The 12,412-nt window shown below is 37.5% G+C and overlaps 1 protein-coding gene across 2 annotated transcripts in view; it reads right to left on the reverse strand.

Moving 5' to 3' along the window:
• MAGI2 (membrane associated guanylate kinase, WW and PDZ domain containing 2) overlaps positions 1-12,412 on the reverse strand; it is a 1,515,811-nt gene that overhangs the window by 197,533 nt on the left and 1,305,866 nt on the right. For both annotated transcript variants that reach the window (XM_017880419.1, XM_017880418.1), the window contains exon 11: positions 1,442-1,473. In XM_017880419.1, the coding sequence (XP_017735908.1) occupies positions 1,442-1,473 (32 nt within the window). The remainder of the gene's footprint in view (positions 1-1,441; positions 1,474-12,412) is intronic.

The raw sequence follows: 12,412 nt of genomic DNA on the forward strand, positions 1-12,412 counted from the left end.
GGAGGGATTGCATTGGAGTTATACCTGATATAAATGATGAATTAATGGGGAAAAAAATAAAATAAAATAAAATAAAATAAAATACTGAATTTTCTCACTTATAAGTAGGAGCTAAACATTAAGCATACAAGGACATAAATATGGGAATAATAGACACTGTGGACTACTTGGGGTGGAGGGGCATGGGCTAAAATTTACCTATTGGGTACTATACTCACTACCTAGGTGATGGGATCCTTACTCCAGTCCTCAGTATCACGGAATATTCCCATGTAACAAAACTGCACATGTACTCCCTGTATCTAAAATAAACGTTAAGAAACAAACAAACAAACAAACAAAAAAAGTATCTCTTTTCAAAATCACATGCATCTTTAAGTGATTTGCTAAGCTTAAATAGGACTGGTTTTCCCATCTAATGTTCTTTGTGGACCAGATGAGTCAAATCCTAAATGAGGTCCTGCTCAGGGAGAGTGTTCTGCTTTGCTGCAGCCTCTTCCGGTCATGGATTTCACATATCCAGTTAGGGTAGACTATTCTAACACATAAAATGGGATCCCAGAAAACCAGTCCCAGCTCTTGGGACTTGGGCAATTCATAGTTTCAATCTATCAGCAAGTAAAGACCATCTCTAACTGCTAAGCCAACTTGGCTAGCCTAGCTCTGCAAAAAGATTGTTAAAACCCACCAGCTTCCTATATTGGCACAGACATTTTAGCATGTTTCATAGGGAAGTAGGCCTAGAGTAGTCAGATGATGGTAGAGATCTCCAGTATCTGAAGAAGATTCAGAAGCACCATTTTGAGTGATTGTCAGGTGTGACAGAATATATATACAGTTTACAGAGCTTAAATATACGTGTGTGTGTATATATATACACATATGTACACACAAAGACATATACACACATTATATGTATATATACACATACATATTTTATATATACACAAATATACAAAGCTAACATAGATACACATGACACATACACATATGTAGCTCTGTAGATATTAAAATGTAAATGTCAATATACACAGAGTTAAATTTTTTGTGGACTAGATTTAATTTGCAGGTCAAGACTTCTGGACCTATAGTTTGTATTATTTCTAAAAATTCCATGTATGAAGACTACATAGTATTGTGGACAGGAGAAAAACAAAAGGTTTCTAAAGTAGTTTCATTACATTAGGCTGCATAGTGTTAATATTCATTTTGCAAGTATATATTTTAAAAGGGCAGAATTGTTTTTATAGGAAGGTAAGATGAGTGACTCTTGTACTTGTGGGACAGACACAAGACAAAGCGACACAGAGGATTTATTTTTTTTGACATCACAGACTTCTAGAGTTGAAAGAGATTTTGAGGTCACCAAATTCAACTTTTATTTAATGAACTTGCAATAGTAAGTAGAAATAAAGAAAGAAGCATAATAATTCCAACTTACAGGCTTTGGAGTTTTCCATGGAGAAAAGAAACCTGTAATAAAGAAAACAATATTTGAACTTTGAAAATATTGCCCACTGCCACTTACGGGTGGCATGATATTAAGATAATTGTAATTGATTTAAAATTAGTTAATAGCCAACAATAACAATAACAAACTTCTGCCTGGCTGTATCATTTTCTTCAAGGAGCTCAAAATCAAATAATTTCATTGGAATTGTAGTAATGATTCTAAGAACATTCCTTATTGGGCAACTGAAGATGCTAAGGCACAGAGAAGGCAAGTGAACATATATCAAATGGTCAGGGCTTGACAAGGTTCGAAACTCAGTTACCCTTAGGGATTTCTATTGCACAGCCTGAGTGGGAGAGAGAGAGAGGATATTGACATACATTTTGATTTCAGAGGTAAATATCTTTGCTTAGTATAAGAAATGTTTGTTTTATTTACCTGCTTTATGTGGTTAAAAATCAATTAATAAGCTTTCATTATTCCTAAATTTAAAAATAATGTATATACCTACATTATGAATCAGGTTCCACTATAAATTTTTGTGAGTGTTTCTCCACTGAGATGGGGCAGATTTCCATCTTTGTGTCCCAGTACTAGCAAATATTTTGTGTGAAGAGCTCAAAATGTTTGTTAATTGAATGAACCATGTATCATGGAAGCCTTTTTTACCCAATGTATTGATCTCTTTCTATTATCACAAAATATAATGATTTGAGCGACCCTGTTGTGATTCAAATGATTAAGATAATTAAAAGTAAAGGATAGATTAATTCCCTTTTTAAAAATTATGATTTTAGCATATGAAATCAATTTTTTAAAGGTGATAAAAACAAGCTTAAAATAGAGGGAGAGGGCACTGCCACATGCTGGTCCTAACAATCCAAAACTTAATCGAGCACATAGAACAAAATCATATCTTTTCATGTATCTTCCTTCTTTCAACAATTTTCACTTCAGTTAATATCAGGTAGTTTCTGACAAAATCCCTAATAAAAATGAATACTGAAAACATGCCACATACTATGTTTTCATCTTTAAAACAGACTTGTTCAAAATGGGCATAGTTGACAACTATTCCTCTTTCCATTTGTAGGAAATATCTGTAGAAATCGGGATACATAGTTATCTACACACATTAAGGAATCCAACTCAGCATGGCAAAAATAGTAATTGTACCACAATGCATTGTTGTGAATAAGTGATGATTAATTTTATGAAAAGAGTTAAACTGGGCTGGGTGCAGTGGCTCACGCCTGTAATTACAGCACTTTGGGAGGCTAAGAAAGGCGGATCACCCGAGGTCAGGTGTTTGAGACCAACCTGGCCAACATGGTGAAACCCTGTCTCTGCTAAAAATATAAAAATTAGCCAGGCGTGGAGGCATGCACCTGTAATCCCAGCTACTTGGGAGGCTGAGGGAGGAGAATTGCTGGAATTCAGGAGGCAGAGGTTGCAGTCAGCCAAGATCCCACCACTGCACTCCAGCCTGGGCAAGAGAGTGAGACTCTGTCTCAAAAAAAAAAAAAAAAAAAAAAAAAAAAGTTAAACTATATAATCCATCATGTTTCTAAGCTTTCCTTAGAACCTAGAGTTAAGTTTAATGTTAGGGTGGAGGGGGGAGAGATTGCATTGGGAGTTATACCTGATGTAAATGACGAATTGATGGGTGCTGATGAGTTGATGGGTGCAGCACATCAACATGGCACAAGTATACATATGTAACAAACCTGCACGTTATGCACATGTACCCTAGAACTTAAAGTATAATAATAATTAAAAAAAAAAAAAGAAAAAAAAAGTTTAATGTTTAGGGGTAATAACCATCTTACCCAAGAAGCTTGGTAAAATTAGCTCTCTTTCTGTCTTACATACACTGTTCACTATTTCTCTTTCCAATTAATAAAAAAATTATGTTCACTGTATGGTTTATAAGGATTTAATTGCATCCTTTCGGGAAAGAGTTGACAGTAAAAATTACAGATAAATAAACACATTTATCTCCTTGACTCATTCTGTAAAATACCAATGAAAACAATTCGACCATGGGTTTAAAAGTGAAACAAATTTTAACCTATTGGCTGATTAACCATTGTCTTCAGTGAAATATAAAATTTGTTTGCTGTTTTATGGAATTGCCAGCAACAGTACTTTTGAGAAAAGACGTTGTTTATATATTTTCACAATGTCAAAATATTCAATTATTTCCTGTACTTTCTTTGTGTCGTCACCTTCTTCCTGCAATGTCCAAACAGACTTTGAGTATTTGCTATTTCACATTTGATGGGTGCTGGGATTCTTAGACTTTGATACAGAGGTATTGAAAATAGTTCCTCTTAATGGTGCTCTCATCTCCACATGAGACGTTATCTTAAAAGAAGATTTTCCCTCCTATAGAAAATGTATAATCATCTACCCTCTCAGGAGTTATGGTGTCAGAACTAAAATGGTGTAAGCAGGAGCCTGGCGGAGAAGAGACAAGGAGAGAGGGTGTTTAATTTGACTGCCCTTTATCACGGGTACTTGGGCTCCTCATTCTTCTAAGGCTGATTCATTCAGTCTGACCTCAGACCATTGATGCAACCCAGGGCTCCTTTACTGCTCATGTGATGGCAGTTTCTGGAATATTTCTAATGCTGAGTTGTACTGCAGAAGCTTCAGTCTCTGAAGCAATAGTAGCCCTTTCTGAATCATTGTTAAAAAGAAGTTGCTTGCTGCAGAGTAAGGAATTCCATGTGGTAAGAGAGAGCATCAGAATAATTTCCTAAAATAATGCTATTTTGTTTATTTGTCAAATTATTAATCATGCTACAAACATTTAAATTAAGATGAATGAAAAACATTTATTTTGGATATACTCAATTTGGTCCTGATGAAGAGAGAAGGTCAAATTTTCTATGTGATTAAACTCCAACTTTCTGCTCAACTTCATGGGAAGTTGTGGGTCAAACTGCTTTAAATGTCTTGTATGTTTTGTGGGGATGGCCCCTCTAGGAAATCTAATCTATTTCAATTAAAATTAAAAAGCATTAAAAACCAAATCAAAACTTTCAAATCCTTGAAGAGACATGCTGGTTATTATATTGAGCTTATTTCTGAAATTATTCTGGTAGAGCATAGATCACAAAAGCAAGATAAGACTTCCGTGATCTAGGAAGTTTTGCATATACGTGTATTGTGTGTTGAATCTCCACACTGTGAATGGAATAATCTCTATTGGGCATGATTATTTAAAAACTGCTTGCTAAATTTTGCCTTTGCTGCTTGCCTCACAGATCATAGGGACACTATTCCTTTCATCCCCCAGAAACTACTATACCTCACTTGGCGTCCTAGCCTTTCTCAAGTCTAAGCATTTTTCTAGGCTTGGTTCATCTGAGAATATTAATTTTGGGGTACCTCATCATCCATCTTCATAGGGAAACAGGAACAGAGATACAGACAACCTTTTCTTCAGCCTTTCTGAGTTGAGGTAGTCCATTACAAAACCAAGTTTATAGAAAAAGAGCTGTATTCTTTAAAATAGTAGTAATAATAATAGTTTGTTTTAGTTTCTGGCCTTTATTTCCCCTACTTCTATAGAAAGCTGTATATTAGGGAGGCTGAGACAGGAGAATGGCGTAAACCCGGGAGGCGGAGCTTGCAGTGAGCTGAGATCTGGCCACTGCACTCCAGCCTGGGCGACAGAGCGAGACTCCGTCTCAAAAAAAAAAAGAAAGCTGTATATTATAATTCTCTGGTAGGATTAAACTTTTTTTTTATAATGACCTGACTCATGTTTTTCATACTGATCATTTATTGACTTTTATCCTGAGCAACTTGTTGTGTGTTTGAGTGTGCATTTGTGTGTGTACAAATGCAAATGTATTTATTTAAGCTTTAGTCTTATGACAAAAGCAAAAGAGCTCAAGATACAGTTATAAGTTAAATGAAATATGGATAAGAACATAAAACAAAAAAGAGAATAAATGGAAAAATTTAGATGTAGCTACTATAGAAACTAGATGCATTTTAAAATTTATTTTAAATAGATGCATTTTAATATAAAACACAAAACTGAATTACACCTGTAAAATCTGTCTTCTTTGGAACCAGAAATAAAACTAGAATATATTTGTAACTCTGCATCTAAGAGCACAGTGAGATGGGCAGAGAAACAGACACACATTGCAGATTGTTTAGGCAGGAAATCCTGGTACTTGAAAATTACAGAAGAAAAAAGACAACACTGATTTCATTATTGAAATGTAAATTGAATCTACATGTCAACTAGATACAATTTTTTTTCTTGAGACAGGGTTCCACTTGGTCACCCCAGGCCAAAGTGCAGTGGTGTGATCTTAGCCCACTGCAACCTCTGCCTCCCAGGCTAAAGTGATCCTCCCACCTCAGCCTCCCAAGTAGCTGGGACCACAGGCACCTGCCACCATGCCCGGCTAATTTTTGCATTTTTAGTAGAGATGGCATTTCCCCATGATGATCAGGCTGGTCTCAAACTCCTGGCCTAACATGATCTGCCCACCTCAGCCTCCCAAAGTGCTGGGATTACAGATGTGAGCCACTGTGCCTGGCCCTATGTTGTGGGAAGTCAGGGACCCTGAACAGAGGGACTGGCTGGAGCTGCAGCAGAGAAATTGGCTAATCACATTAATGATTTAAGACAGTCTGTTATTTGGCTTGGGGATTGGCTTATGAATCTCGAACATTGCATGCAAATGCAGTGCGATTGGAATACTTCTGATTTCTGTATCACACCATATTCCTACGAGACTGATCATTCATGGGAAATGGTCAAAGGACACCTTCTAGAACGTAGGGAAGATGATTTATCCTTGGACAAAACCAAACTAAAGAAACAAATTTTTGAAGCCTCTCAAGCTCATTTATCCATTGTTCCTGGAGCTGAGGTATTAGATCAGGTGGCAGAAAGTCTTTCTGGACTAAACCCCACGACTTGGATTAAGTCTGTTGGGGGCTCCACTGTGGTAAATTTTGGAATTATGTTTCTCTGTTTAATTGATTTGTTTTTAGTGTGCCAGAGGAGCCAAAGGATCCTGAATCAAAATCGAGAGAACGAACAAGGCTTCGTCACCATGTCACATTTATATAAAAAGAAAGGGAGAGATGTTGTGGGAAGTCAGGGACCCCAAATGGAGGGACTGGCTGGAGCCATGGCAGAGGAACATAAATTGTGAAGATTTCATGGACATTTATCAGTTCCCAAAATTAATACTTTTATAATTTCTTATGCCTTTCTTTACTGTAATCTCTAAACATAAATTGTGAAGATGTCATGGACATTTATCAGTTCCCCAAATTAATACTTTTATAATTTCTTATGCCTGTCTTTAATCTCTTAATCCTGTTATCTTTGTAAGCTGAGATTGTATGTCACCTCAGGACCACTATTGTACAAATTGATAGTAAAACATGTGTGTTTGCACAATATGAAATCAGTGCACCTTGAAAACGAACAGAATAACGGCGATTTTAGGGAACAAGGGAAGACAACTAAATGTCTGACTGCCTGCAGGGTCAGGCAGAATAGAGCCATATTTTTCTTCTTGCAGAGAGCCTATAAACGGATGTGCGATTAGGAGAGATATCACTGAATTCTTTTCCCAGCAAGGAATATTAATAATTAATACCCTGGGGAAGGAATGCATTCCTTGGGGGAGGTCTGTAAACGGCTGCTCTGGGAGTGTCTGTCTTATGCGGTTGAGATAAGGACTGAAATACTCCCTGGTCTCCTGCAGTACCCTCAGGCTCTCTAGGGTGGGGAAAAACCCCACCTTGGTGAAATTAAGGTCAGACTGTTTCTCTGCTCTTGAACCCTGTTTTCTGTTGTTTAAGATGTTTATCAAGATAATACATGCACAGCTAAACATAGACCCTCATCAGTAATTCTAATTTTGCCCTTTGCCTTGTGATCTTTGCTTTGCCCTTTGCCTTGTGATCTTTATTGGCCTCAGAAGCATGTGATCTTTGTGACCTCATCGTCCCTGTTCATACATTCCCTTTCCTTTTGAAGTCCTTAATAAAAACTTAGTAGTTTTGGGAGGCCGAGATGGGCGGATCACAAGGTCAGGAGATCGAGACCATGGTGAAACCCCGTCTCTACTAAAAATACAAAAAATTAGCCGGGCGCAGTGGCAGGCGCCTGTAGTCCCAGCTACTCAGGAGGCTGAGGCAGGAGAATGGCGTGAACCCGGGAGGCGGAGCTTGCAGTGAGCCGAGATCGCGCCACTGCACTCCAGCCTGGGTGACAGAGCTAGACTCCGTCTCAAAAAAAAAAACAAAAAACAAAAAACAAAAAAACTTAGTAGTTTTGTGGCTCAGGTGGGACATCACAGACCTACCAAAATGTGAGGTCACCCCCGGAGGCCCAGCTGTAAAATTCCTCTTTGTACTCTTTCTCTTTATTTCTCAGACTGCCCAACACTTAGGGAAAATAGAAAGAATCTACGTTGAAATATTGGGTGCAGGTTCCCCTGATAGCCCTAAATACAATTTTTAATGAACTGCAGAAATATGGTTGCCAGATTAAACATATACCCAGTCAAATTCGAATTTCAGAGAAAACAATGAATAATTTTTGGGGTATAAGTATGTTCCATATATAGCATGAGACATATACTACATGGGACATACTGCTATTAAAAACTATTTGATATTTCTGGAACCTATTCATACTAAAAAATTACTCATTGTTTATCTGAAATTCAATTTAATTAGGAATTCTATATTTTTATTTGCTAAATCTGATCATCCTATGTAGGGAACAATTTATATATGTCCCTGGTAACCATTTTGAAATAAAAACACAATAGTAACATCTACTGTAGGTAATATTTATTTCATTTGGAAAAAAAACCCTGAAAATATTTACTATTTTCTTTATTGTCAGGAATCTTGATTTTGAGAAACCTTAGAACACTGCATTTGCTATACAGATCATTGCATTGTGCTGACTGCCTTCTCATTAGGATCCTGGACTGAGGTCACCTCATGCAATACAGGATGCCATGGCCAATGCTAGTGCCACAAAAGGCCATTTTCAAATTGCTTGATGCAAATTACAGAGTGCTCTTTTCAGAACTTACTTCTCCTGACACATGATAACCAAAATGAAAAAACATCAATGTCTTTACAGCAGATCTGAAGTGGAGATCTCCTATCTGGGTGTGCATTTGTGTGGTAAGAGTTTTATTATTATTTATTTTCACAGGGCAAAAAGATGATGAACTTTCTTAAAATCACCCCAATTCAAATAAGAGTTCAAAATACAATGAAGAGCAACTGTAATCCATCATGATATTGTCAATTTGGAATAACACCAAGACAACTTTTCTTTTCCTTTTTTTTTTTTTGAGATAGAGTCTCGCTCTGTCGCCCAGACTGGAGTGCAGAGGTGTGATCTCAGCTCACTGCAATCTCTGCCTCCTGGGTTCCAGCAATTCTCCTGCCTTAGCCTCCCAAGTAGCTGGGACTACAGGTGCACACCACCACGCCCAGCTAATTTTTGTATTTTTCAGTAGAGACAGGGGTTTCACCATATTGGCCAGCCTGGTCTCGAACTCCTGATCTCATGATCCACCTGACTCGGCCTCCCAAAGTGCTGGGATTACAGGTGTGAGCCACCGTGCCTGGCCACCAAGACAACTTTTCAAGATTTTCAGGAATTTTCCCAAACAGAACTAAGCCTTTCAACATCCCTCTGTATTGCAGTCGACACACTGGACTCCCATTTGCAGAATGTGAAATAGTTTCTCCTTTAGCTCAAATACTTGCTAGAACATATGATTCTGCTTTTGAAGATTACTGTTACAACATCATGTATTTCATAGGGGATTCTGCAGTTACTAAAAATGATGGAGATTCTGGGGAAACACTTTCTAGTTCTCTTTTTTTTTAAGCAGCAAAAGAGGAGTAGGAATGACTTTTAAACAAAGATATGTTTCACTACTGATTTCCATGCCTTTGGTTTTTAAAAGCTGTGTGTTCTGTTTTACTTAAGAAAAGAAGACAAAATAATTTGAATACACTTGACATTGTTGAGCTGTACACTGAGATGTAAGATAAGTTTCATGTTATGTGTATTTTACCACAACTAAAATTTTTTTCAAGCGATAAAAGAAAAAAGTGAAAAGAGAGAACAAAACTGTGCACATATCACATGTGTAAGAGAGAAAAAAGAGAAAGTAATAAATGGAGAGAATTTTTTTTTCACAGTCCCTGCGATGCCCTGCTGGAAGACAGGAAACTCACATGAACACCCACACAGACCTTTCTACTTCTTACGTTATCCTTTCTTATGAAGGACTGTAGGGAATAAACGGAATTCACATTCTCACTACATTTCTGAAAATATTTCAGGGATTGTGAGAAACCCTTTCAGTACAAGAAACTGTTTTTTAAAAGTTTCCCAAAGAGGAAAAAAAGCCCCATGGCTTTTATAATCTCCATTTAGGGTTCATTTGTTGGAGAAAATACCACGAATAAAATTAATCTTTAATTTAAACATCCTCCCATTCTCCCAGAGCCTGGAAAATAGACCTAAGCTTTCCATCAGAAATTCAGCCTTTGGTAAATGTAAGCCAGTAGAGTCATGAGCTAATTTCCATCAGAACTAGTTCAATATTATTCACTTTTTTTTTCTGGTCTTTGGGTAATTCATGTATTCCTTATTAAAATTCATTAAATGGGTTAAGCCCTGCAGTTCTTTGAGATAATTTGTTTAAGCTGCTTAAAGTGGGTAAAAGGGCAATTTTTCCTAATGAAACTGACCTAGGCTAAGAAAATACCTGTCCCTTAGCAAGTGCGGAAGACACACTGCTGCCAGTGCTCAAACATCATGTCACCATGTGTTAGCCAAGCAATGCCTTCAATTTGCAAAGAAAATTTCACATGGCTGCCGTCTTTGGCCTGCAGAATCTGTTTTGTTGTTGTTGTTGTTGTTGTTGTTTGTTTTGTTAAGACAGAGTCTCACTCTGTCACCCAGGCCAGAATGCAGTGGCCTGATCTTGGTTCACTGTAACCTCCGCCTCCCAGGTTCAAGCAATTCTCTGCCTCAGCCTCCCGAGTAGCTGGGATTACAGGTGCCCGCCACCATGCCTGGCTAATTTTTGTGTTTTTAGTAGAGACGGGGTTTCACCATCTTGTCCAGGCTGGTCTCGAACTCCTGACCTCGTGATCTACCCGCCTCCGCCTCCCAAAGTGTTTTGTTTTGTTTTGTTTTAATATGGGGAGCTGAGGCTTTCTCTGCAATGCTTTAAAATGATCCTTTCTGTATCTTTTAAATAAAAGCGTTTTCCTTAGAAACACTGTAAAATTGTTTTCAAACAGCCATTTCTCCCCTGACTTTGTTCCTTATGGAGAGAGCAATCTAACCATTTCAAGTAATCCCAATGACTATCAAAAAGGATAAATCTGCACATATTGTCTTCTGATAAACTCAGCTACATAAAGGTTAGGTTCAAAATAAAGCAGGCAAGATGAAAAGCCTTAAACAGGAATAAAGGAATGGACTGGAAGAGGAAGAATTGTGCTAGGAAGGCTAAAACTCAGAGTGAGGTGAGTCTTGAAGAAAATATTAACAACTATAAAGGGCTTTTTATTTACTTTCTGAACAAGATAAGAGGAATAAAGAGAGAAACCTGCTCTGGGTTTATGGTATACTGTAAAAAATTGGAAAGAAAATGTAGAAGGCTATCAATACTTGCAAATGGAAAAATCTAGTTCTGACATTTTAAAAAAATGGTGAATGTACAGCATTGATTATTTTTTTGTTTTTGAGAAATCCATCTAGAAAGATTTTAAAGTAATTTAAGATGGATTACAGGTCTGTTTGGTATTGTACACCAACACTAAATAAATCTTTATTGAGTTGTTGGTGTCTTATAAGCATCATAAATTCCATACAGAAATGGAATCTTTTGTCCTTCCTCCCAAATCCACTCTTCACTCTTTAGTGTTCCTTATTTTGGGAAATTTCACCTGCCCTCTGAGTTTTTAAGACAGGAACCTGAAAGTCTTTTTTTTTTTTTTTTTTTTGAGATGGAGTCTTGCTCTGTTGCCAAGCTGGAGTGCAGTGGCACGATCTCAGCTCACTGCAACCTCCAACTCCCAGGTTCAAGCGGTTCTCCTGCCTCAGCCTCCCAAGTATCTGGGACTACAGGCACGTGCCAACATGCCTAGTTAATATTTGTATTTTTAGTAGAGACGGGGTTTCACCATGTTGGCCAGGATTATCTTGATCTCCTTACCTCATGATCCACCCACCTCGGCCTCCCAAAGTGCTGGGATTACAGGCATGAGCCACTGCGCCTGGCCTGAAAGTCGTTCTTAACACTTTCCTTTCCTTCCTTACCGCCAAATTTCTGTCTTTTCTATCTCCGAAGTTTATTTCAAATCTACTTCTATTTACCTCCATGGCCACCATTGTAATTCATGCCCTATTTTCTCTTGCTTGAGCTGAAACAACAGCAAATTTGACGATGTCATTGAATTTGATTATGCTTGAAAATCCTTCTGTGAATTCCTGTGACACTTGAGATGAAATGCAAAACCTACAAGGCTCTGAAGAAATTGGCTCCTACCGATTCCCTGGCCAGTGCATGCATCACTCCTCTTCAATTGTTGAAGTTCCTTAATCCAGGTGTTTTTAACCACAGGGCCTTTGCACGAACTCCTTCATTTGTCCACTCTGTCTTACTCTTCACATAGCTATCTCTGACCCTTTTTTATGTGTCAGCTTAAGTATCACTTTCTCAGAGATGTCCCTGACCTTTCATTGTTAATCAAGTTTCCTTATTATACTTTTTCATTGTATCCTGCAGTTTTCCTTTATATGGTACTATTTGTAATTATATTTATTAGATCATATTTATTAATGTCATAATTTTATAATTATTAATGTGCATATCCCCCATTACAGCATACATTCCATTAGTGGAGATATTA

This window comes from Rhinopithecus bieti, unplaced genomic scaffold (assembly GCF_001698545.2).
Source record: "Rhinopithecus bieti isolate Rb0 unplaced genomic scaffold, ASM169854v2 scaffold_11291, whole genome shotgun sequence".
NCBI classification, from domain to species: Eukaryota; Metazoa; Chordata; class Mammalia; order Primates; family Cercopithecidae; genus Rhinopithecus; species Rhinopithecus bieti.